Consider the following 27,328-nt stretch of genomic DNA (forward strand, 5'->3'; position numbering starts at 1 on the left):
AGCAAAAGAAACAAGGCACATTTGGCCACTCTTGCTAGTAACTAAATGTGGCAAATGGCATTTTTGAGAGCATTGAATTTTTTTTTAAATTTAGAGTACCCAATTATTTTCTTCCCAATTAACAGGCAATTTAGAATGGCCAATCCACCTACCCAGCACATCTTTGGGTTATGGGGGTGAGACCCACGCAGACATTGGGAGAATATGCAAACTTCACACGGACAGTGACCTGGGGCCGGTATCGAGCCCGGGTCCTCAGCGCCATGAGGAAGAAGTGCTAACCACCGCGCCACCGTGCCACCCTAGAGAGCTTTGAATTAGATAAGAAGTGACATAAAACTACAGTTGAGATTTCTCTGAGCAGGTAATAGTTGAGGTACTATATATACTTCGTGTGGAGTGGATGCTGAAAACATTTTTCAAAAACTGCTGTAGTGTGGAGTGCTATTCAGCGTTTTTCTAATTTACTATCTATGTTTTGGCACATAGCAAATTACCCCATTGTAATAATAAGTCAAAATATAGAGTTCTTCCATGAGCAATTTTCCATAAATTTTATTCCTGTACATAATGTCCCTACATTGTTTTTGGTGATTTCTGGCTCAGGTTTTGGTTTTGGAATATTCAACTCGAACTGAAAATGGCAGGTCGCTACGATGTGCCTTGAAAAAGTTAATTGCTATCCAGGTATGTAACATACACTTGAGTGTTGTTCATAATATCGTTTTTCCATAATAGGGAATGGACTTAAAGTAGAAGACTGGCCGTTGTTCCAGATTATGAGCTCAACCAAGAGCAATCGCTACAACCGTTTCTCTGGAGGTGCAGTAAACATACCGGCTATAGACAATACCAGCATTGTAAGTGTCATGTATAATGTCAAGTAGATAGAATTGATCTGTTTGGACCCAAGAATTGAGAACTCTGTATATTACTGTCTTGGAGTCATAGTATTTTCCGAAATTGTTTGTGAATGGAGCAAATTGAATACTACAACATGTGCCATTAAAAGTTTGTAGTGAGTGAACGTGCAGCAATATGTTGGGACATGGCTTTAAGCATGCATTCCCTTTACACGGATGAATTTCTATTTTCAGTCCTGTCACTGTCAGGAGATGATACACAGAGACAAGATGCTAGGCAGGAAGAATGGAGAACTGTAGGGTGGGTTCACTTGCTTTTTAGCTACTCCCAGACTTTTCAGTTACCATTTTGCCTGCCCCCCCCCCCAAAAAAACAAAGAGTGGGATAGCATGCTGTCAAACAATAAAGACATGCTTTTGGACAATGACCATTTGGGAATGGTATTGGCTCGCATGTGGAGAATTCACCCCAGTGGTAAATCAATCCTGTCTGGAGACCAAAGGTGGAAAATATTGCCTTAACAAGCAGCATACTGAAATTCACCCAGAAAACCTCCATTACTACAGTAGTGCAGATGCTACTCTTTAGAAACATATTTTCTGCACAGCACTTTTCTTTTGTTTTATTATACATTTTGTTCATCAGGGTGTCAATGTCTTATTAGTTACATTATTCCGGTTTAAGGGCAATCACATTGTTAAACAGATGATGGGACAGTCGTACACCTATAAAAGGGAATATTTCCTTTGCGATTTTTTTTTTTTTTTTGACGCAGTATCCCTTTAAGGAGCTGCTCTTTTAATTTGTCATTCAGTTTAGTTGATACAGTTTAATTGGTTCACCGTTTTGTTCCCAAGAGTATAAATGGGTATAGCTGTGACACTGGTGGGTTGGAGTGGTGTTGACTGTGAATTAAGTCCGCAAACTCTCTCCAGCAAAGAAAGCTGCTGTCTCTTAGTTTCAATTACACCAATCGGGGTGGATCCAGTTAACACAGGAGACTGAGGAAAAAGATCACCATGTAGTCAGTAACATTTTGTTATATTAGCTGCGTGAAATTGTGCCGCTTTAAGTGCCAATGTGCCTGAGTTTCCTGAGATCCCACTATGTTGTTGGAAGTCCAGTGGGGAGAGACATCTTGTTCCCAGGCTGTTGTGACCCTGACCACAATCCTAAGTAAAAGTGCAGGATAATTTATGGCAGGCAGGGAGAACAGGCGATTTGGTGTTTGTGCCATTTGTGGCATTACTGAGCTGCAGAGTAGGTAGAAACTTTGTAGCAACATCTTACCACAATATTAAGGGTGCCTGAGTTTATTAAATTATTAATTTGCTAAACAATCAATTATCAGTGGGAGACCAGGGTCCCACACCCACTGGTATCCAATCTCCTTCTGGGGCTTGTAATTTTACCTACATCATACAATTGTACTTGCGCACTGTTGTGGTGGACAACATAGGTGGAACTGACGAGACATCTTTTGGATAACATCATGCTACCAGTCTTGTCTGTTCTTGTGATGTCCATATAGGAGCAATGGGCTTGCCCTCAATTCTGATGGAATTTATCCAGAATGCAGCAAGTCAGTGCATAATTCTAGTCTGGTATCCACTAACATTCCATCCCCTTCCCGAGACCGGGAATTTAAGTCTTTTTTGTTTTCTTTCAAAAACAGACAAGAATGGAAACCACTTTTGGCCCAGCATATTCCACTGTTACTACCATCACTAAAGGTAAGTATGACTATTACTGACGACTGAGCAGGTTTGTGTGAGTGTGTAGTCAAAATATAGCCATCTGATAAGTTTGAATGGACCCATCAATCCCTGGTAGTCATATATAACAGAACACTAAATATTGAAATGTACCTAAGAAGGATCTGGTTCTCTGTTGCATTGGGGTCTGGGATTGAGTTAGTCAACTCTATCATCAATTTTTTTTAAATTTGAAAAATGTTTACGATTTAAAAGTGTACTGTACAACTCCATTGCATTTTTAAATGCATTCACTACTGATTCTAAATGCATCTCAGATTGGTCTGATGCAACATGCGTAAGCTGGTCAAAATATTCACCTGGGGGGGCAAAAGGTTGGAAATCCGCAACGTAAAAGTAGTTTGCAATTCTCTCAAGGGTGGGTCTGTTATCCCATTGCCGAGTGGCATGAATGGTATTTACATTCATTACCATCTCATGGATGCTCATTAAAACAGCTGCTAGCCGGAACCTCATGATGCCTTCCAAACTTGTCAGCGAAAAATTACATCTACCTGAAACTTGTTTGAAAAGGAACGACATGCACAGGTCAGACCTCAGTTTGCCTGTGACTTTGAGGTGAGTGCAGCATATATAACCTACCTGCCACAGCTCTGCGCCGTTCTTGTTGCAACGAAGATCACAGTGCTGGGGATGTACGATTGGACTCCTGTCCTTTGCCTCTTGTTGTCTAGTAGGACACCCACTGTGCGGTGGTACTCCTGAAAGGGGGTGCATGAAACACGAACAGACAAGAGGGTGAAAGAGATAACACATGTATGAATGAGAGGGAATGCATGTAGGCTCTGGGATCGGAAGGGAGGCGTTGTTAGTGTAGCACAAGAGGGATGGGTCAGACAGAGACTCAGTTTGGGAGGGGACACTATAGTCCTTAGTCATCAGGGCATAGGGAACTCTGTGAAAGTCAAAGTCCTTGGTTCAGGGCTTGCAGTCACAAGTCACAGCATGCAAAGACTCCTGTGGTAATATGGATAGGAGTCAAAGACTGGAGATGGTCCAGGGGCTATATGGACCCCTTAGTTGGAAATCAGAGATTGGAGACAGCCCTGGATGTTGCATTCAGCTGCAGGAAGGGGCAGGGCTGTGCGTTGCAGAGGAAAATGCACAGCTTGGTGAGCTTGGCTGTTTTAAAGTTAATGTCCATGGGCTTAGCTGTCTCTGTACTGGGCTGCAGATGGATTGGGTGTACAGCACCACCATCTTACTCTACCACAGTTATGTCGCAGTTATAAATCGAAAGTCCCAACATATCTGATCAGGAGGCATCAGAGGCAGTGTGGGAGGAGCGTACTGCTGGGCTAAGGAGCCCTTTTATGTATTGCCCTTTAACTTGTTGGTGCCGCAACAGTAAACAGGAGTCTGTGTAGTGAAAAAGGAGGAAGACCTAGGAAAGAAAGCCAATGCCTTCATCAGCGGTGTAACAGGTACTCAGAGCTCAGTGACTTAACGTCACAATTGCTGCTTCTCAAGAGTAACACAGGGGGATTAGAAAATTAGGAATACAGGCAATAGGGAAGGAGGCACAACTGCATCATATATGGCATTCATCAATGAAGGCCATTTACGTGTTCGCCAGAATTGGCATTCATAACAGGTCAAAGGACAACCACTCATTGACATTGAATAACTGATTGGTCATTACTAACACTCATTGACATTGAATAACTGATTGTTCATTACTATGCCATGTCAGTGATTCAGACACTAAGCTAGTTTTGGTCACACACCTCATTTGCGCCTATCATCCCATGCAGGGCTCCAGATATTACATATCTAGGATGGCATCTTGGTCACCAAATGTGTGTGCTAGTGTTTCAGGGACAAGGCTGCATTAGCCAACATGAAGTAGAGCAGAACAATTCTAGATCCTTATAGATGCCATAGGTTTCATAATCTTAGCTTCACTCTCTTGAACCATTAATCTTTAATGCCTCCAATGCTTCATTTCAGACAGGGTAAATGCAGAAATGGATCCAAGGCTTAATGCTATCTTTGTCATGATCCTCATGCGGTAGAGGAGGCGAAGGAGAGGGGACATGGAACGCAGTTCTGCAGGAAGCCCCACCTGAGGGACATGATTAAGGGGAGCTGGAGCATGAACAAGAGGGTCAGGATGAGAGACCCAGGCAACGGAAGCAATTCACCTGATCTAGGCTATACCGTGGAGCAGTCTCTTATTTACAAGTGATTGAGAGACAATGCTGGGCACGTCCATGCTTGTCCCGAGCTCTGGTAGATCAGATATACCACACTCTATGTGAAGACCTGATGCCATGTGGAGTTGGAGGCTAACCCCTTTCCAGGGATCAACAGGGAACCTGTACAGCATCCCTCAGTCCACAACACATTGATGTGTAAACAAGGTCACAGATGCCCTGACCATATGGCACACCAGTATGTGAAGTTTGCTCTGGATAAAGATGACCAGGCTGCACAATTCACTGGCTTCGTCGCCATCTCAGGATACCCAAGAGTGCAGGGTGCAATAGACTTCACCCATGTGACTTTACGTGCTCCATGGCAGCAGCCCCGAATGTTTATAAACCGCAAAGGCTACTATTTCATCAATGGACAACTGGTGTGTGACCACCAGAAGCACATTATGCACGTTTGTGCACAGTACCCTGTGAGTTGCTATGACTTCTACGTTTTGAGTCACTCTCTGGTGCCTGAGATTTTGGACAGTCCAGTACGTCTGCAGCAATGGGTACTTGGAGATGAGGGTTATCCACTGAAATGCTGGCTGATGATACCGGTGCATCACCCTCCCAACAAGAGGTACAGTGCTGCTCACAGTTGCACACTTATAGAGCTGACCAGAGGGTCTCTGAAGATGCACTTCAGATGCTTGGGCTGCTCAGATGGTTCCTACAATACACTCCCGCAAGGACTTCCGCATCATCGCAGTGTGTTGCACCCTACACAATCTGGCGATGCAAAGAGATGATTCCTTGTCTGAGGGTGACTTTTTAAAATTCATTTACGGGATGTGCATGTCACTGGTTAGGCCAGCATTTATTGACCATCCCTAGTTGCCCTTCAGAAGGTGGTGGTGAGCTGCCTTCTTGAACCGCTGCAGATCCCTAGTGGAGAAGGATGAGAACTCATCGGAGAATGAAGATCCAGAGGCCCAGGGAGTGCTGAGGGTTAATATGAACACGATGATAACATGGATGAAACAAGATATGGGAGTTGTACCCGTGATACCATGATTGCTGACGGGGTCCAGGAAGAATAAAATCAAGGTAGGGCATATGACTACATTTTTCCCAGCTCTTAATGCCATTCCCTTTCATCTCCGAGGATGTTCAACCACTCGCAGGGAAACAGGTCCAGCATTCACACGTGTACATTCTGATCTCATGAATCGACAGGTCATGATCTCTGCTTTGGCCCGCAGTGTCCTGTGAATACACCTGCTCTGGGAACTGTGAGACCACTAAGGACCGAGAGTAATGCAAGAGATGACTTAAAGCATTCGCTGCAAGATAATGATGCAAACATTGCGACCAGTGAGATGAGGACATGGCTAAGATTCTCCTTTTCCTGTGCATGCCTTGCTTCTGCCACTGCAATTGAGGAGATGGCAATTCCGCAACAATATGAATGCTGATGAACTGCTGTCATGCAATGATCTTCCTTGAGAAGCAAGGTTTAGAAGCGCATACATCACACACTTCAAGTAAAGATTTAAACGCATCTCCCTGATGTCACAAAAAGGTGCGGAGACGGAACTTCCGGGTGCGGCGATGACCAGCTGAGTCGCACGTTTCGGCAGCTCCCTGTGAAACGGACTTTTGGGCTCTTGATAGGAGCCCCAACGGCAATTTTAACGGCTGAAAACACCGTGCGGTAAACCAGAAGGGTGTTCCCCCTGGACACGGATGGAAAAAGGAGAGGAAAGTGGCCGGATTGCAGCGGATCCTTTGGAACAACGGCAAGGAAGGCAAGCAGAAACCAAGATGGCGTCGGAAGGTGGCAGTTTCATATGGGGCCCTGAACAACAAGAGTTTTTGAAACGCTGCGTGGAGGAGATAAAAAAGGAAATGAAGAAAGAGTTGTTGGCCCCGATATTACAGGCGATTGAAGGGCTGAAAGAGGAACAAAAGACCCAGGAGCAGGAGCTTCGGGTCGTGAAGGCGAAAGCAGCAGAGAATGAAAACGACATACAGGGCCTGGTGGTGAAGTCGGAGATACAGGAGGCACACCAGAAACGATCTGTGGAGAGGTTGGAGGCACTGGAAAATAACGCAAGGAGGAACAACTTGAGGATTCTTGGCCTTCCTGAAGGTGTGGAGGGGGCGGACGTCGGGGCATATGTGAGCACGATGCTGCACTCGTTAATGGGAGTGGAGGCCCCGACGGGTCCGTTGGAGGTGGAGGGAGCATACCGAGTTATGGTGCGAGGACCGAGAGCAGGAGAAGCTCCCAGAGCCATAGTGGTGAGATTTCTCCGTTTTAAGGATAGAGAAATGGTCCTTAGATGGGCGAAGAAAACTCGGTGTAGTAAATGGGAGAACGCGGTGATCCGCGTCTATCAAGATTGGAGTGCGGAGGTGGCGAGAAGGAGGGCGAGCTTTAATCGGGCCAAAGCGGTACTTCACAAAAAAAAGATAAAGTTTGGAATGCTGCAACCGGCAAGACTGTGGGTCACATATCAAGGGAGGCACCACTACTTTGAGACGGCGGATGAAGCGTGGACTTTTATTGTAGAAGAAAAATTGGAATGATTGGACTACGAAAATGAACGTTTGGACAAAGTGGTGGGACGAGTGGGGGGGGGGGGGGGGGGGGGGGGGGGGGGGGGGGCGAAGAGGGATTGTATGATTAATCCTGCGGTATGGTAACTTTTCTTTCTCCCACAGGTGGTGATGGGGGGAGGTGGGGAGGGAGAGGAGATGGGGCGTTGGCCATGGGAGGCGGGGCCGAGGGAGAGGCGCGGGCTTGGTTCCCGCGCTATGATAATTATGGCGGGAATAGAGAAGCAGGAAGGAGGGGGCACCGCACGGGGCGAGCCGTGATCACGGGGGGAAGCCGAGGTCAGCCAGAGTTTGCTGACTTCTGGGAGCAACATGGGGGGAGTAATTACGCTAGCGGGGGGTCTAGCGGGGGGGGGGGGGGAGGGGGGAATTACTGGGTTGCTGCTGCTGGGGAAAGGGGGGAGTGGGTGCGGGAAAGGATGGGCGGGGGGGCACCGTCTGGGAGAAATACAGCCGCGTGGGAACTGGGCGAGAAGCTGGAAAAAGATGATGGCTAACCGGCAAGGGGGGGGGGTGGGAAGCCCCCCAACTCGGCTGATCACGTGGAACGTGAGGGGGCTTAACGGGCCGATAAAGAGGGCACGAGTACTCGCACACCTTAAGAAACTTAAAGCAGATGTGGTCATGTTACAGGAAACGCACCTGAAACTGATAGATCAGGTTAGGTTGCGCAAAGGATGGGTAGGGCAGGTGTTCCATTCGGGGCTGGATGCGAAAAACAGGGGGGTGGCTATATTAGTGGGGAAGCGGGTAATGTTCGAGGCAAAGACTATAGTGGCGGATAACGGGGGCAGATACGTGATGGTGAGTGGCAAATTACAGGGAGAGATGGTGGTGTTGGTAAACGTGTATGCCCCGAATTGGGACGATGCCAATTTTATGAGGCGAATGCTAGGACGCATCCCAGACCTAGAGACCGGAAAGCTGATAATGGGGGGAGACTTTAACACGGTGTTGGAACCAAGGCTGGATAGGTCGAAGTCCAGGACTGGTAGGAGGCCGGCAGCAGCCAAGGTGCTTAAGGATTTTATGGAGCAGATGGGAGGGGTGGACCCGTGGAGATTCAGTAGACCTAGGAGTAAGGAGTTCTCGTTTTTCTCCTATGTCCATAAAGTCTATTCACGCATAGACTTTTTTGTGTTGGGTAGGGCATTGATCCCGAGGGTGAGGGGAACGGAATATACGGCTATAGCCATTTCGGATCATGCCCCACACTGGGTAGACTTGGAGATAGGGGAGGAAACAAGAGGGCGTCCACCCTGGAGAATGGATATGGGACTAATGGCGGATGAGGGGGTGTGCTTAAGGGTGAGGGGATGCATTGAAAAGTACTTGGAACTCAATGACAATGGGGAGGTTCAGGTGGGAGTGGTCTGGGAGGCGTTGAAGGCGGTGGTTAGGGGGGAGCTGATATCAATAAGGACACATAAAGGGAAGCAGGAGAGTAAGGAACGGGAGCGGTTGTTGCAAGAACTTTTGAGGGTGGACAGACAGTATGCGGAAGCACCGGAGGAGGGACTGTATAGGGAAAGGCAAAGGCTGCATGTGGAATTTGACTTGCTGACCACAGGCACTGCAGAGGCACAATGGAGGAAGGCGCAGGGTGTACAGTATGAATATGGAGAGAAGGCGAGCAGATTGCTGGCACACCAATTGAGGAAAAGGGGAGCAGCGAGGGAAATAGGGGGGGTGAGAGACGAAGATGGAGAGACGGAGCGGGGAGCGGAGAGAGTGAATGAAGTGTTCAAGACATTTTATAAAAAATTGTATGAAGCTCAACCCCCGGATGGGAGGGAGAGAATGATGGAGTTTTTGGATCGGCTGGAAATTCCCAAGGTGGAAGAGCAGGAAAGGATGGGATTGGGAGCACAGATCACGGTAGAAGAAGTGGTGAAAGGAATTAGGAACATGCAGACGGGAAAGGCCCCGGGACCGGACGGATTCCCAGTTGAATTTTACAGAAAATATTTGGACTTGCTCGCCCCGCTACTGACGAGGACCTTCAACGAGGCAAAGGAAAGGGGACAACTGCCCCCGACTATGTCAGAAGCAACGATATCGCTTCTTTTAAAGAAGGAAAAGGATCCGCTACAATGCGGGTCCTACAGACCAATCTCCCTCCTCAATGTAGATGCCAAGGTCTTGGCCAAGGTAATGGCAATGAGAATAGAGGAATGTGTCCCGGGGGTGGTTCATGAGGACCAAACTGGGTTTGTGAAGGGGAGACAGCTGAACACGAACATACGGAGGTTGTTAGGCGTAATGATGATGGCCCCACCAGAGGGTGAAACGGAGATAGTAGTGGCGATGGATGCCGAGAAAGCACTTGATAGAGTGGAGTGGGATTATCTGTGGGAGGTGTTGAGGAGATTTGGGTTCGGAGAGGGGTATGTTAGATGGGTGCAGCTGTTGTATAGGGCCCCAGTGGCGAGTGTGGTCACGAATGGACGGGGATCGGCATATTTTCGGCTCCACAGAGGGACAAGGCAGGGATGTCCTCTGTCCCCATTACTGTTTGCACTGGCGATTGAGCCCCTGGCGATAGCGCTGAGAGGTTCCAAGGGATGGAGGGGAATTCTTAGGGGAGGAGAAGAACACCGGGTATCTTTATATGCGGATGATCTGCTACTATATGTGGCGGATCCAGCGGAGGGGATGCCAGAAATAATGCGGATACTTGGGGAGTTTGGGGATTTTTCAGGGTATAAATTGAACATGGGAAAGAGTGAGCTGTTTGTGGTGCATCCAGGGGAGCAGAGTAGAGAAATAGAAGACCTACCGTTGAGGAAGGTAACAAGAGACTTTCGTTACCTGGGGATCCAGATAGCTAAGAATTGGGGCACATTGCACAGGCTAAATTTGACGCGGTTGGTGGAACAGATGGAGGAAGATTTCAAGAGATGGGACATGGTAGCATTGTCAATGGCAGGGAGGGTGCAGGCAGTTAAGATGGTGGTCCTCCCGAGATTCCTTTTTGTGTTTCAGTGTCTCCCGGTGGTGATCACGAAGGCTTTTTTCAAAAGGATAGAAAAGAGTATTATGGGTTTTGTTTGGGCCGGGAAGACTCCGAGAGTGAGGAAGGGATTCTTACAGCGTAGTAGGGATAGGGGGGGGCTGGCACTACCGAGCCTAAGTGAGTATTATTGGGCCGCTAATATTTCAATGGTGAGTAAGTGGATGGGAGAGGAGGAAGGAGCGGCGTGGAAGAGATTAGAGAGGGCGTCCTGTAGGGGGACCAGCCTGCAGGCTATGGTGACAGCCCCATTGCCGTTCTCACCAAGGAACTATACCACGAGTCCGGTGGTGGTAGCTACACTGAAGATTTGGGGACAGTGGAGACGACATAGGGGAAAGATCGGAGTACTGGGGGGGTCCCCGATAAGAAACAACCATAGGTTTGCCCCGGGGGGAATGGATGGGGGATATGGAATGTGGCAAAGAGCAGGTATAACGCAATTGAAAGATCTATTTGTGGATGGGAAGTTTGCGAGTCTGGGAGCGCTGACCGAGAAATATGGGTTGCCCCAAGGGAATGCATTCAGGTACATGCAATTGAGGGCTTTTGCGAGGCAGCAGGTGAGGGAATTCCCGCAGCTCCCGACACAAGAGGTGCAGGACAGAGTCATCTCAAAGAAATGGGTGGGGGACGGTAAGGTGTCGGATATATATAGGGAAATGAGAGACGAAGGGGAGACTATGATGGACGAACTAAAAGGGAAATGGGAAGAAGAGCTAGGGGAGGAGATTGAGGAGGGGATGTGGGCAGATGCCCTAAACAGGGTAAACTCGTCGTCCTCGTGCGCCAGGCTAAGCCTGATTCAGTTTAAGGTATTACACAGGGCACATATGACTGGAGCACGGCTCAGTAAATTTTTTGGGGTGGAGGATAGGTGTGCGAGGTGCTCGAGAAGCCCAGCGAATCATACCCATATGTTTTGGTCATGTCCGGCACTACAGGGGTTTTGGATGGGGGTGACAAAGGTGCTTTCGAAAGTAGTAGGAGTCCGGGTCGAACCAAGCTGGGGGTTGGCTATATTTGGGGTTGCACAAGAGCCGGGAGTGCAGGAGGCGAAAGAGGCCGAAGTTTTGGCCTTTGCGTCCCTAGTAGCCCGGCGCAGAATATTGCTAATGTGGAAAGAAGCCAAGCCCCCGGGGGTGGAGACCTGGATAAATGATATGGCGGGGTTCATAAAGTTAGAGCGGATTAAGTTCGTCCTAAGGGGGTCGGCTCAAGGGTTTACAAGGCGGTGGCAACCGTTCGTCGAATATCTTGCGGAAAGATAGATAGGGGAGAACAAAGAAGGCAGCAGCAGCAGCCCAGAACTTGGGGGGTGGGGGGTGGGGGGTGGGGGGTGGGGGGGGGGGGGGTGTGGCCTGAGACAAGGCAGTTGCCAATTAGGGCTAGTTTTTTTTATTTTTGTTATTTAATATTTATTTATTTGTTGTTGTTTTCTTTTGTTCTTGTTTAAATAAAAAAGGTCATTATTATCTGTATTGTTATAATGTTGTGTAAAGGATGCACAATGTACTGTGTTGGTTGACCAAAAATTTTCAATAAAATATTATTTAAAAAAAAAAAAATATGTAATGTTGGAGATGCTAGTATTATATAATTAATAAATGTTCCTCAATACAGATAACATTTAGTGGAAAAAAAAAAAAAAAAAAAAAAAAAAAAGGTGCGGAGACTATTACAAGTGACACGCTTCATATGAATGCTCATCTCACAATGGAACACTATCCTTGAGTGGGAGGACAGCAAAACCTCAATATAAGAGGATTCCAATGTACAAATTCACAATGCCTTCAGTTGATCAAGACATTCAAATAACCATGAAGTGTAATCTTTACAGTAATAGCATACATGTGACCCAAAAGTAACATGAACATTTCTTAACTTTCCTGATCCTACTAGTACCCCTGGGTGCAGCCCCGACATCCGTAGCAGAGGTGGAGGCAGCCTGCAGACTGATACTTGACTGCGATAATGGTGGTAGACGTTATCTGGCAGCCCCGCGGTGTGGGGACAGATGCACCCTCCTCGGTCTGAACAGTTGGAGTGGTTGGGATCACAGGGAGAGGGGGTCTGTGAATGGCTGCACACTGGGGAAGGCGCTAAGAGGAGGCCCAGGGGTGTTTGGTTGACACTCATCCTCCCTGTTGGCGTCTGAGGGCCCTGACTCCTTGAGATGGTGCACCTGGAACGAGGTCAAGGTGTGTCGGCCCCCTGTTGCCCACATCATGATGGTGCCCACCAGGAATGTGACCATGGAGTTCAGGGCCGAACACAAATCCGGCAAGGTCTCAGCGGTGATTACCAACCCTTCCATAGTGTCCTCAAGGTGCTCGCCTGTCGGAGCTAAGACATCAGACAGAACGTAGAATGACATCCCCATCATTTGCTCTAGTCTCCTGAGTGACTGTCAAATCTCCGCCTGATGTTCCCACTGCCTGTTGTTATATCACCAGCATTCAGTTGGCAGCTGCTCACAGAGGCTCATCATCTGACTGAGACAGAATGGGCGACTGTTCTCCAGCAGCCCTCTGAATATCACAGACCTGTCCCAGCCTCCGATTACTGTGGGGATCAATGAGATGTTCTCCAGAGAGGACCCCGAGCCTAACCTAGAGCTGTGGCCCAACAAGGTGTGTGTCTCTATTCTGTTGGAGGATCCTGTTTAGCACAGTGACATTTCTTCCAGTACTTCCTCTTTGGATGTGGTCTGGGCGCTCCTTGGTGGGCTGCCTTGTCGGCCTCCACCTGCTACTATCTAGAATACTGTTTCAGTTGATGAACAAGCACAATATAAGACTGCGTGTTGGGCGGGATTCTCCGACGCTGAAATCACTTTTGGTGATCGGCCGGAGAATCCACGTTTGCAACGCAATCGGGGACGGTGCCGCTTTCGAAATGCTCCACCCCCTCCAAAGTGGCGTACTCTAGGAGTACACCATATCGACGTCTTCAGGACGTTACCTGAGGCCCTCCCCCCGATGCTCCGCCCCCGACAGGCCGAGTTCCCGACGCCGTGGGTCTCTCATGCTAGTTTTTGTCGGGAACTCGGCGTGGCAGCTGCGGACTCAGCCCAGTGCCGCTACAGTTGGGGGAGAGCCGATCCGCCGGGGGGGGGGGGGGGGCTTTGCCAGGGGCTGGGGGCACTGTTGGGAGCTGGTCTGGTGGTCGCGAGCCGGGCCAAATAGGGGGGTCACTATTTGGCAGGCTGGGTCCATGCACAGCCGGCGCCATGTTGCACGGCGCGTCCGCTGCACGATGCCGCTGTGCGCATGTGTGGCCACAGACCCGGCAATTCTCGGTCGTATCAGCAGCTAGAGCCGGGTGCTCTATGCTGCCTGCCTGCTAGCCCCCCTCCAAATGGAGGATCGGTGGCCGGTTGGGCGCCGATTTTTCGGTCTTAAACGCCACCCGTTCCCACACCGGAGTCAAGACATAGCCTGAAAATCGGAGAATCCAGCCTGTTGTGTTTGTATTCTGTGCGAGTCCCTGGCCAGCTGCACCACACACACATGGGAAAGGAGAGAGATACAACATTTTGCTATGATTGACCCATCATAAATCGTGCAACTTTTTCACTTCCTAAATTTCAGGTTCCTAAACTTCAATCCATACATAGCAAATATGTTATATTTATACCAAAGCCCCAGACAAGACCACCAATAAAATAATAGCAAGTACACTGGAGATCTCCTAGATTAGAACAAAGCTATCTGGTTTCATGGCCCTCAAACCTTTCTAGGCTGTGAGAAGAGAAAAAGAACGAGAGTCAGACCAAAAAAATCTCTCGTCAGCCATCTCCTCGCTCCTCTAGCTAAGGCAATAGAAAGTACATAAAATGTTGTTCAATCCCCTGTTGTTTGCATTGGCGATCGAACCATTGGCCATGTCATTGAGGGAGTCTAATAAATGGAGGAGGGTGGTCCGAGCGGGAGAAGAGCATCGGATGTCACTATATGCGGATGACCTGTTGCTGTACGTGGCGGATCCAATGGAGGGGATGGTGGAGGTCATGCAGACTCTAAGGGAGTTTGGGGAGTTTTCGGGCTATAAGCTCAAGGTAGGGAAGAGTGAGCTCTTTGTATTACAGGCAGGGGACCAAGAAAGAGGGATAGGGGACCTACCGCTGAGGAGGGCGGAGGGGAGCTTTTGGTATCTGGGGATCCAGATAGCCAGGAGTTGGGGGGCCCTACATAAACTGAATCTGACAAGGTTGGTGGAGCAAATGGAGGAGGATTTTAAAAGATGGGACATGTTACCGCTCTCGCTGGCGGGTAGAGTGCAATCGGTCAAAATGGTGGTCCTTCCGAGGTTTTTGTTTGTGTTTCAGTGCCTTCCCATCGTGATCACTAAGGCCTTTTTTAAGAGAGTAGGCAGGAGTATTATGGGGTTTGTGTGGGCGAATAAGACCCCGAGGGTAGGGAGAGGGTTCCATGAACGCAGTAGGAACCGAGGAGGGTTGGCGCTGCCAAACCTAGGGAGCTACTACTGGGCAGCAAATGTGTCGATGATCCGCAAGTGGGTTATGGAGGGAGAGGGAGCGGCATGGAAGAGGATGGAGATGGCGTCCTGCAAAGGAACGAGCCTGGGGGCGTTGGTGACAGCACCGCTGCCGCTCTCGCCGACAAAGTCTCCCACGCGCCCTTGGTGGCGGCAACGCTAAGGATCTGGGGCCAGTGGAGATGGCACAGGGGTGCAATGGGAGCATCGGTGTGGTCCCCGATCAGGGGTAACCATCGGTTTGTCCCGGGGAAGATGGATGGGGGGTTCCAGAGCTGGCATCGGGCGGGGATCAGAAGAATGGGGGACCTGTTCATTGACGGAACGTTTGCGAGCCTAGGGGCACTGGAGGAGAAGTTTGAGCCTTTAGATATATGCAGGTGAGGGCTTTTGTGAGGCGACAGGTGAGGGAATTCCCGTTGCTCCCGGCACAAGAAATTCAACACTGGGTGATCCCGGGTGCATGAATCGGGGAGGGCAAGGTGTCGGCAATACACCAGGAGATGAAAGAAGAGGGGGAAGCGCTGGTGGAAGAGTTGAAGGGTAAATGGGAGGACGAGCTGGGGGAGGAGATCGAGGAAGGTCTGTGGGCTGATGCCCTGGGTAGGGTTAATTCCTCCTCCTCGTGTGCCAGGCTCAGCCTGATACAATTTAAGGTGGTTCACAGAGCTCACTTGACGGGGGCGAGGTCGAGCAGGTTCTTTGGGGTAGAGGACAGATGTGGAAGGTGCTCAGGGAGCCCGGCGAACCATGTCCATAAGTTTTGGTCATGCCCGGCACTGGAGGGGTTCTGTAGAGGAGTGGCGGGAGCAATATCTCAGGTGGTGAAAGTCCGGGTCAAGCCAAGCTGGGGGCTAGCAATATTCGGAGTAGTGGACGAACCGGGAGTGCAGGAGGCGAAAGAGGCCGGTATTCTGGCCTTTGCGTCCCTAGCAGCCCGGCGAAGGATCTTGCTAATGTGGAAGGAGGGTAAGCCCCCCAGCGTGGAGGCCTGGATAAACAATATGGCTGGGTTCATAAAGTTGGAGAGGATCAAGTTCGCCTTGAGAGGGTCTGCGCAGGGGTTCTACAGGCGGTGGCAACCGTTCCTAGACTATCTCGCGGAGTGTTAGAGGAAGGTCGGTCAGCAGCAACAGCAACCTGGGAGGGGGGGGTGGGGGGGAGCTGCCTGGGGGTGGGGGGGAGAGGGGGGGTGGATGAACAAGAGATAACATGAAGAGTCGGGGAAACTGGCACGTACAGGAGAGAGCCAGTGTACAAAGCTATGTAAATATACTATTTTGCCATGTATATATCTCGCTCCGCGCGATTTCTCTTTTTTTGTTACGGGGGGGGGGTTATTGTTTGTAAGGGAGAAAAATTGTGTTAAAAACTTTAATAAATACATATATTTTTTAAAAAATGTTGCTCAATCTCTCCATTTCTGGTTGCTTTTCTCCCACTTTAGTTTTGACACCTTTATCGCCACCTGTTTCCTTTTCTCTTTCCTTCCTGGCACATTTCTCTCCACTTTTTTTTATCTCCTCCACTCCTGTAGCTTCCACCTCTGGTGTGTTTTTCTCCCACGCCTCCCTTCATTTGTTTCTCATCCTTTCCATTTATCTCTCTGTCCTCACCTTTATTTTCTCTCTCTCACTCCTCTCTTTCTCGCTCTCATTCCTTCATTTTTTTCTCTCTTTCTCCCTTTTGCTGTGGTAACAGATCTGCTTTGTCCCACTTTCTACAGCAGTGGAGCTGGGGAGAGTGTGGGTAGCAACATAAAGGTCAGGAGCTTGAACAGGTGTCTCAACCTGGGAGTGGGACTTCAAAAGTGACCTGGAGATGGGCTGTGGAAATAAATATTCACAAGTTGACTTGCACAGAGATTTGGTCAGCACTAGTCACAGTAACTGGTAAAAATTAATCGCTATTCAGCCACTGCCAACTGAAATGCTAGATTTCTCTTTTTCCTGGCTATTTGATTGATTTCTAACAGATAAATAACACAAGGCTTGGCCAAATAATGATGCATTTAAATTATTAAAATTTCCTTCTGTGGGGAAAGACAATAAAAGGACATTCATGTGTATAGAATAATGAGGTGCCAGGGTTACACCATTTTAAAACGAAAGAGGGCTCATTTTGTTCTGTTGGTACACAGCTGATGGGACAAATACCTTCAAGCAGCATCGGAGGACTCCATCATCCTCTAGCGCACTGGCCTATTCACCAAGGGATGAGGACGATGCAATGGTATGTAATTTACAGCTTCTAGTTTCATTTGTCATCCTTAATATTGAATTGTCTTACCTTGTCCTCCAATCCTGTGTCTGTACCAAATCTCTTCTGATGTTCTCCCTCTTCTCCAGTGAGTAATAACCCAGAGAACACAAGTTAATAATAATAATAATCACTTATTGTCGCAAGTAGGCTTCAATGAAGTTACTGTGGAAAGCCCCTAATCGCCACATTCCGCCGTCTGTTCGGGGAGGCCGGTATGGGAATTGAACCCGCGTTGCTGCCTTGTTCTGCATTACAAGTCAGCTGTTTAGCCCAGTGTGCTAAACCAGCCCCTTTTTTTCCTGACAACTCAATCCTCTATGTTCGTGCCCCTTCTGAACCCATGTTGTCTTTCTCTAATCAGACCACACCCTTCCTGATCCCTTAATCTTTCCTCAAAAGTCTTTCAATATTCCCCCACAATCCCCGCACCTTACGCTTTAAAAAATTTGAACATATACACTTTGTTTGTTAACACAGTGTGATGATGACTGGATTCTTGTGAATTTTGAACGACACGACATTATAAATATCAGATATATCAAGAATCATCTGCTTTCACTTTCAATCATTTTAAAATTGTGTTGCAGATTCATAGAATAGGACTTAGCTGCTTGTTAGTACAGTGGAGCAAGCGGTTGCTCTGAAGGATACTGCTGACAGAAATGTTCAGTGGAACAGAGAATTTTGGCCAATTTCCACTTTCTTCACCATAGTAAATGGTTGCTCCGTATCTAAATATTTTCAATGAAATGGAGAAAAATTGGAGTTATTGCCAGTCCTTTGTTGGAATTATTTACAGTTTGTGTCACTAATTGGCACAATTGCTGTTGTTGGATTGCTGCATTCAGTATTCATGGAGCGCCTACTAATGAGAGCAGCATACCTGCATAAGAACGGACCCTACAACTCACCAGTTTTTAAAAATAAAGAACCTGCTGTAATTTTCTTTCAACCTGCAGCTCCTCATTCGGTCTTGGGTCAGATAGATGTGATAGTTTGTTGTGGAATGAGTTAGTTTAGATTTGAAGTTGTTAATTTGTTTTCCTGGTACTTGCCTCACTTGTTCGAAGTACCTTTCTAACCATTTAAATGTTTCAGGAAACAAAATACAAACTTTTTGAAGTTGCCTGTGTAAAGCCTGTTGATGGCATAGTTTATTGCCCTTGGTTAGGCCCCCAGTACAGGAAACAGCAAAGTGCGACTCATGTTAATTGAATAGCAGGAAATCACCAGATTTGATGGAACAGAAAACTTGGCAGAAGGGTTGCAGTGATTAGGACAAGTGCTGCTGCACAATGGTTATGGCGTCGTAGCTAGCCCAGCAAATGCCGTTGCTAACTTTAAAGAATGCAAAGACACTGCATTTTGAACTAAAGTCGCAAGGTAAATTATTCTATGAAGTATATATAATACTGGATTTTATTTTCAATTACTTCTCATCTTTAAGGGCTGACTGCTTTCACGCCATTTGATGTGAGTTTGATGTGCTTATTCCTAGCATAGGAGTCCTTGTGGTCGTCATTTTTATGGCTGCATTTTTAAAAAAATGATTAGATGCGTGGAACAGAATTTGTCGATTTTGCTCCCTTTGTGTAGTTAAATGGTGAATGTTTTAGTGGGAATAGAACTTTGGACTGAGTTCATTAGAATAGCTCAATATGTACTTTAATATATAAACTGCATAATTAAATGTGTTATTAGTCAAAGTTCAGTTTGTTATTGACCATTTATCTATTGAACTTGTATTTAAAATAAATAATGGTGTTTAAATGATGTACATGCTAATGATCAGTGTTACACCAGTGGAAATTAAATCCTCTTTGTGTATGTGAAATGTAAATGATAGTGATGTGTTTTTGCAGCCTCCAATCAGTACACCACGTCGATCAGACTCGGCAATATCTGTACGGTCTCTGCATTCAGAATCAAGTATGTCTCTGCGATCTACGTTTTCTCTACACGAAGAGGAAGATGAGCAGGTGTGTGAATTGTCCGCCTTGGGAATTGTTAAGTGGGAGAGCGAGAAAATAAAATACGACTCCGTCCTGCTTAAAATGTTCATGGGCATGAGCCTAAATAGATTATTCTATACATAGCATTTTTCTTTTGTGCACTCCTGTAACTATGCTTTGTGATTTAAATAAAAAAATTGTCCACATCTAGTCAAGGGGTGCAAAAAATCAAGTTGCCATAGGAATGCTGCAGGCTTTTGTCTAGAACTAGAAGCATAACAATCTCCTTACTCCAGTGCTCGATGAACAAAATCTCTAAAATGATTAGTAGATTGCATTTTCTGACCTCTCCAAAAGCTGCCTTAAGGTCCTTTTACTATTTATTTGTAAGATTCAATTTAGAAATTGAAATCTGTTAAAACCATTTCAAGAATATAGCATTTGATGAAATTGAAAACTTTGCAAAACAATTGCAGTGATTAGGACAAGTGCTGCTGCACAATGCTTATGTTGTCTTCGTGGTTAGCTAAATGGTCTGAAACCTAAAATTAAGCTAATTTGCAACTTTCTATGAGGTAAAGTATAGTTTAAAAATTATCAGCATGTTACTCTGGTTTGATATTCAGTGCCCACATTTTGTATGGTGATCTACTGCATTTTAAGATTCACTCTGTTTATTCCAGGAACCATTGGTTTTCGCTGAACAACCTTCAGTGAAATTATGTTGCCAACTTTGTTGCAGTGTGTTCAAGGATCCTGTCATCACAACATGTGGAGTAAGCATTGCAATTCTGAATTTTATTATGTAGTTCTTTTACAGTTTTGGACTGCACTAATGCATTTACTGCAAGGGGAATGAAATATGCAAGTAGGGAAGTTTTACTACAGCTGGACTTGACCTTGGTGAGACCACATCTGGAGTACTGTGTAAAGTTTTTGTCCCTATTTGAAAAATATATTAGTGCATAACCAGGAGTTCAGAGAAGGTTCACTGGACTAATCTATGTGACAAAGGGCTTTTCTAATGAAAAAATGTTGAACAGGTTGGACCTATAACGAATGGGAGTTTAGGAGAATAAGAGGTGCTTTTATTAAAATATATACGATCCTGGGGTGACTACATAGGGTGGATACCAGGAGGATATCCCCACTTGTGGGGGAGACTAAAACTAAGGAGACAGTTTAGGAATAAGAGGTCTTACTTTTAAAATGGAGATAAGGAGACATATTTTCTCTAAGGATTGTTAGTTTGTGGAATTATTTTCCCCAGAAAGCAGTGAAGACTGGGTCATTGAACTTAGTCAAGGCAGAGCTAGGTAGATTTTTGATAGACAAGGGTTAGAGGGGGCAGACAAGAAAGTTGAGTGGAGGCCTCAGCCAGATCAGCCATGATCTTATCGAATGGCAGAGCAAGATCGAAGGGCCAAATGAACACTCCTGTTCCCAAGTCCTCTGTTCCTATGAACTGTTTGTGTGGTCAACACCCTGAAAGATTTGATTCACTTCCAATTAATAACCCCAAGCAGTTCAGTTGAATTTTTGCAGTAAAATAGCAAACTGTTTTTTCAAATTTCTAGTGAAGAAATTCTGCGTAATATTTTGTGAGCGAGAAATGTTCACAGTGTTGTCATCCAATAGAAGCGCTGCATTGTTTAAATTGATGGTACTTTTGAGTTAAATCTGTGAAAGAGCCAGCCTGGCAGGAATAACCTCCCGACTTAGCTCTCTGATGACATCCTCAATAACCAAGAGTTCATATGGAATGACTGTAGAATTTCTGATATGTGCTTTTTGCAGGGGAGCTTCCTCAATGAGAGTGGGAACTCAGTAAATGACCATGGTGCGTAAATAGTGCGCTTAGTTTGTACTGTGTCCCTTTCCTTTTTGAGGAATACATAAGGGTGGAATTTACCGGCTGTTGAAGCCAGCGGGATATTCCGGTCCCACCAACGATGCAAGGGTTTCCCGGCGACAAGGGGTGCAGGGGGATGAGAAAATCCCACTGGCGGGCCCCCTCCACTGCTGAAAATCACATGGCGGGTTGGTTGTTTTTTACTTGTGTGCATAAACTTAAACTTACTTCACAATGCAAGATCATTTTCAGCAAAATAATAAACAATCTGTTGCTTCGGGTATACTATATGTTCAGCAATAATTTATATTTGGTGCTCAGCTTCTAAATACAACATGGCTTTATTGCCAGTTCTCCGGTTTGCCTTGAAATACCATTTGCAAAATGGTCTCCTTGTTTGCTGCGCAGTGTTAAAGCTCTCACTCAGGAAGCTATGAATTTTGCTTGTTAGCATGGAAAATCCCTTCAGTAAGTAGGGATGCTGGACATGCTGTTAAAGTTTGGCAAATATGCTCAGTGTACTGTGCAGCTGTGTGTGTAAGGAAGGAGAGATGATTACATGTCATAAAGCTTGCAATTATCTTGCTAGTAGCCAGTGCTGGGGTTTAAGGTCCACATTGTGCCGACTTTCCAAACTGTTCATAGCTTTTACTGTAATGTGAGTGAATCATGGATGCCTGGTTAGAGGAGGTCACCCTGTTTACAGAGAGTTGGCATTTATTGTATTTTCTGGGCAGGAAGGAAACCCTTGCAGTATATCAACTTTAGTCCACAAATCATGTTGCTGGTCTGAACCAGTTTAATCCACACCTTGTAACTCTTGTTAACCTTGCTTGCAGTGTTTTAAAATGGCACTTGGTAACACCGGTGTTTCTCTTTTCTTTAAATAGCACACATTTTGTAGAAGGTGCGCCTTAACATCTGGTAAGTTTTTGCTTTTGTGTACCAAAATATTGTACCTCATGAAATTTTTCACAGTATAATCACACACCTTTTATAGGGATTGATCTGTGATCAGTGCAACATTTATGTACTCCTCATAAAATATTTCACGGAACACATATCAGAAAAATTGTTTCAAGCCTTTTAAATGTATCCACCACTACAAAACAAGCACATGAATATTAACAAAGGTCACAGTGGTTTATTGTTCGGAAGTCCTAAATTTAAAAGAATTGTTATACAGAATCTAAATAAAAGTACATTGCAGTGCAGCTCTGCCCTGAATATTGCTGCCTGGTTTTAATTACATTTTTTTGTGTTCTCAGAAAAGTGCCCAGTTGACAATGCAAAGCTGACAGTTGTAGTTAATAACATAGCTGTAGCTGAGCAGATTGGAGAGTTGTTTGTCCACTGTAAATACGGCTGCCGGCCAGCTTCAAATGGAAAACCAGGGGCCTTCGATGTTGACCCATGCGGATGTCCATTCACTGTTAAATTGAGTGGTAGAAAGTAAGTTATACTTCAGCTTTAACGGATGCATATGTTGATTCCACTGATGTAACACCATTTTTAAGCAAAATTCTACAATTTGCGTTAATTAATGTGATTGCAGATTTTTTTTTACAACGGGGTAGGTTTCCCTCCAGAATCGAAACACTTTGATCTGGAGCATATATGGTTTTTACTCATCCAAGCAATTAACAAGCAAATGTTTTCAAATGCTTGAAATCGTCCTCCTAGGGAGGCAACATCACTTTGGTCTGCAGGCAGTTTCTCAAACTTTAGTTGAACAGCTTGCCAGTCACCATTTCCTGAGTACTGTTCATATCTCTTGAAGGCCGCTATCTGGACTTTTTGGATAAGCTGACTCTGGTGCATGTTGAAGATTGTATTTAATCCAAAGGTCATCCATCAAGGATCAGTCTGTTCATAAATTAGTAAACAGAAGGTAATTATGTGCATCAATTGGCTGCTCAGTGGACATTAATTCACGTAAAAAATTAACCTTAAAATTGATTCAACTTTAAAATGGTAGTGCATGTATTTTGGAACTAGGAACGCAACTTTGCAAAAAATGGCAGTAATTCTTATCCAGCTGCAGCGGTAATCAATTTTCCCATGTCTTTTGTACTTAACAGCAGAGACTTGGAATCAGAGCATGAAGACTAATTAGCGCAAGGACTTTGAGTCCTACCAAACCAGTTTGAACATTTACTGTAGGTGTATATGAATCTTCATTCATCTAAAATTCATGCTTAAAATGAATTTACACTGTACTGCTTTTAATTACTAGCAAAGTAGATTCAAACCTAGTTGAGAATATCCTCTCTGAAGGATCTTGTGTGACAGGGTTCTTAGTAAAGTTCTCCAAGTGTTAGCTCAATTCCCTACTCATATGTCTGATGGCTGTGGTATCAAACCCCATTGCTGAGCTTCAGCACAATACCCCACTGCAATACCTCTGACGGCTTGCTGCATTGTTGAAGATGCTTTTGTTCAAATTAAGACCAAAGTTCTGCATGCAAGTTTCGATTAACGTGAACGACTTCTTGCCAGATTTTTGAGGAAGAGCAGGGAGACCTACTTGCATTACCTTGTTTGTTTCTGGAATCTAATTTTGTGCAAACTGGCTGCTGTGCTTGCATATAACAACAGTGATAGTGCTTCAAAGTAATTCTCCTTGTGAACTGTTTTGAGCGATTTTGAAGACTGGAAAGGCACTATACAAATGCAAGTTTCTCCTTTCTCTTCTTGCTTCCACTCTTTTTCTCCCAGTAAATCAATTCTTCACTACTCCTGTCAAATGATTTTTGAGGAAAAGTCTTCCCAAAAAAATAAAGTTGTAACCCAAGCAGACTGATTGAATCTTGCCAGGGAATGTCAGATTCCTGCACTTCAGCTCAAGTTTTCAAAATGGTACTGTCTAGCTTTCCATTTCCAGCAGTAATTGGTCATTGTTAAATACTGTTGTTGTGGATCAAAGAAGTCACTGAAATCATATTTAATCTAATAATCTTGGGTGGGGATACCCCAACATAGTTTAACAACTGATGCAAAGTGCTTTTACATATCTGTTTGACACTATGAAGTGTGTGTTTAAGGGGAGATAGAATCATAGAAAGTAGGAGTAGGCCATTCGGCTCATCGAGCCTGCTGCACCATTCAATATGATCATGGCTGATCCTGTCTCTCAACGCCATGCTTCACTCTCTCCCCATACCCCATGATGGCTTTAGTTTCGAGAAATCTATTGGTTTTTTCCTTAAATACATTCAATGACTTAGCCTCCTCAGCTTTCTGTGATAGAGAATTCCAGAGATTCACCACCCTCTGAGTGAAGAAGGTTCTCCCCATCTCAGTCCTAAATCGCCGTTATCCTGAGATGGTGACCCTTGTTTTAGATGGCCCCCCCAGAAACAAAAAACAAAGGAGAAACATGATCCCTGCATCCAGTCTGTCCAGCTCTGTCAGAATTTTATACATTTCAGTGAGATCATTGATAGATATGAAGGGACTCTTTATATGCTATTTATCAATAATGTGCAAAATTCTCTTGTGCTTTTAATGATAGTTGTTAAATTGAGCCGTTGCCTTTTTGTCAGAAGCTTTACGTCAGGCTTATCCAACTTTTTCACATGGGGGTCACATTTCAATTTTTTTCTCACTCAAGGGGCCGATGAGAAAATTTGAACAAGATGAGTTTTGACACAGGTTTTTTCAAATTCATGTTTAATAACGTCAAAGCAATAAATTGATCATTTAAAAAAGAGTAATGAATAAAAATGACCATTTAAAATGTGCCAGGCAGCAGAGCCAACCAATTTTTTGGCTTTTTGCTTAAGAAGCAAACATGGAGAGACAAACTAGGCCCCACGTTCTGGTCACTAGGGAAGGATTGGGGGACCAGGCTCAAGTTAAGGATTGGGTTTAACTATCACTGGCCTTGCGTTCGGCTCAGGCAGTCCTCGCTTCAAGCTGGTCTCGGCGGAATTCATACAAAAATGGAGGTGAGAAGCAGGTTGCCTTTCAGGCTGTCCATTTTTCCTGGCCTGCTTTGTGGATAGTTTTTTGGGGAGGGAGGAGGAAGAGGACAGGCTCACTCCCAGTCTCTGGGTACTTGCTCTCACTCACACACACACACGCATACACACACACACTCAATCGCTTCCCACCTGGTCCAGGCTCTTTGCATACCTTACCAAGGAGGTGTTCAGGACACTGTGAAGAAACAAATTTCTGCACTGTGCCCTGTCTGAGTCTCCAGCTGCTCGGTGTTTTCTGGACCAGTACGTTGAGGAACCAACTAGAGAACAGGCCATCCTAGACTGGGTACTGTGTATTGAGAATGGAATCATTGGCAATCTAGTTGTGCTTATTGTTTGGTGAAATATCACACACTTCGACCATTTTATTATTAAAAAGGTTTACCCTGGTGCCCTTGCTTATGAAACGAACAATGGACAAAAACAGGTTAGGGTTAACTCAATTTTATTCACAATTCTCTGATTCCTTTTCTTGCAGCTACTCCACGCAGCTGGCTATGCTGTAGCCTTGCTACTGTAACTATTTTATTTGGGTATTACAGTCTTCAAAATCAATCACACAGAATATGCCTCAGACTCACAGCTGAGCTCTAGGTAATACCTGCACTTAATGAAGGAGGTTGGCCAGGTTACGATCACTCGGCGAGGATATCACCTTCTCTGAGCTCCGAGCTCAAGACCCTCTTCTATGATGGTTGTTCCTGGGGACACCCAGGTTGTCGCTGACTGTGTTTCGATGTTCCTTCTTTTATGCAGGTTCTACTAGCATGAGTCATGAGTTCTGTTGTCCCATCAAAACTTAAATTCATTAATAGAACCAAACAGTTTACCTCTGTTCAGCCAGGGCGATTCAATGAAGATCCATTGTCCTCTGAAACGCTCTTGTCTGACCAACTATTAACCTATTATGGAGTCTGATGGCCTCTTTGTTCATCATTCATCCTACTGCAAAGCTGATCACTTCTGTCTCAAAGTTAGTTATATATTCATGACCTGGTCTTTTGTGTAAATGTGATAACTATTTAAGTTCCATATAGTGATAATGAGTTTCTGTGTTGGCTTGAGTGTTCTGGCAGACGACCAATATCGATTCCAGCCAGGACCTTATTTGGTAGTTCCTGTTTTTGCCCTATGTGTCTTTTTCCCTCCTGCCAGCCTGTTCCCAGTACCACATGCGTGACCCCTTGGGAATGAATGACCATAATATGCTAGAATTTTTCATCAAGGTGGAGTAATGTAGTTGATCCTGAAACTAGGGTCCTGAATCTTCTTAAAGGAAACTACGATAATATGAGGTGCAAGTTGGCTATGATCGACTGGGTGCGTTACTTAAAGGGATGACTGGAAAGAGGACCTGTTTAGAGATTATAAAGAGCGAGGATTCAAATTAAAAAAGCAGGTCCTCAAGGGTCATAATCTCCAGATTACTGCCCGAGCCACGTGCAAATTGGCATAGGGAGGCAAGAATAAGGGAAGTTAACACGTGGCTGAAAGAGTGGTGTGGGAAAGAGGGGTTCCTTTTCATGGGACACTGGCATCAGTTTTGGGAGAGGGGGGACCTATACCATTGGGGTGGTCTCCACCTCAACTGAGCTGGGACCAGTGTTCTGGCGAAAAGAGTAAATAGGGTGGTCAATAGGACTTTAAACTAGAGATGGGGGGGGGGGGGGGGGAGGGAAAGTCAGGGAACCAAGAGGTGAAGTAGAGATTGCGGGGGAAGGGAAAGTCAGGGAACCAAGAGGTGAAGTAATCAGTGGGAAGCGTAGCTGCTTAGGAATACAAAAAAGCACAAAAAGACAGAACTCAGGAGAGGTTACAATAGTCCTCATCTCACAAAATATGACACAGTGTATGGAAAGGCTCAGTAAACCAAGGTCCACCACACTAAGAAAACAAAAAGGGACGGTCAATAGAGAATTAAAGGTGCTATATTTAAATGCGCGCAATGTACGGAACAAGGTAGATGAGCTTGTGGCCCAGATTCTGACTGGCAGGTATGATGTGGTAGGCATCACAAAGACATGGTTGCAGGGAGTTCAGGACTGGCATTTAAACATCCAGGGATTCACAACCTATCGAAAAGACAGAGAGGTGCGCAGAGGGGGCGGGGTTGCCTTGTTAATTAGGAATGAAATTAAATCAATAGCACTAAACGACATAGGGTCAGATGATGTGGAGTCTGTGTGGGTAGAGTTGAGGAACCATAAAGGCAAAAAAACCATAATGGGAGTTATGTACAGGCCTCCTAACAGTGGTCAGGAACAGGGGCACAAAATGCACCACAAAATAGAAAGGGCATGTCAGAAAGGCAAGATCACAGTGATCATGGGGGACTTCAATATGCAGGTGGACTGGGTAAATAAT

The 27,328-nt window shown here is 45.7% G+C and overlaps 1 protein-coding gene across 6 annotated transcripts in view; it reads left to right on the forward strand.

The window, feature by feature from the left end:
• Positions 1 to 27,328, forward strand: part of traf7 (TNF receptor-associated factor 7) — a 107,382-nt gene that overhangs the window by 48,722 nt on the left and 31,332 nt on the right. For 5 of the 6 annotated variants that reach the window (XM_072481595.1, XM_072481597.1, XM_072481598.1 and 2 more), the window contains 7 exons: positions 739 to 860; positions 2,540 to 2,597; positions 17,053 to 17,144; positions 19,037 to 19,153; positions 19,810 to 19,902; positions 21,869 to 21,902; positions 22,247 to 22,430. In XM_072481595.1, the coding sequence (XP_072337696.1) occupies positions 780 to 860; positions 2,540 to 2,597; positions 17,053 to 17,144; positions 19,037 to 19,153; positions 19,810 to 19,902; positions 21,869 to 21,902; positions 22,247 to 22,430 (659 nt within the window). In that variant the 5' untranslated portion in view covers positions 739 to 779. Of the gene's footprint in view, positions 1 to 738; positions 861 to 2,539; positions 2,598 to 17,052; positions 17,145 to 18,447; positions 18,558 to 19,036; positions 19,154 to 19,809; positions 19,903 to 21,868; positions 21,903 to 22,246; positions 22,431 to 27,328 lie in introns of those variants that run through there. The other variant, XM_072481600.1, reaches the window with a different exon arrangement.

Source organism: Scyliorhinus torazame, chromosome 17 (genome assembly GCF_047496885.1).
Source record: "Scyliorhinus torazame isolate Kashiwa2021f chromosome 17, sScyTor2.1, whole genome shotgun sequence".
Classification (NCBI taxonomy): Eukaryota; Metazoa; Chordata; class Chondrichthyes; order Carcharhiniformes; family Scyliorhinidae; genus Scyliorhinus; species Scyliorhinus torazame.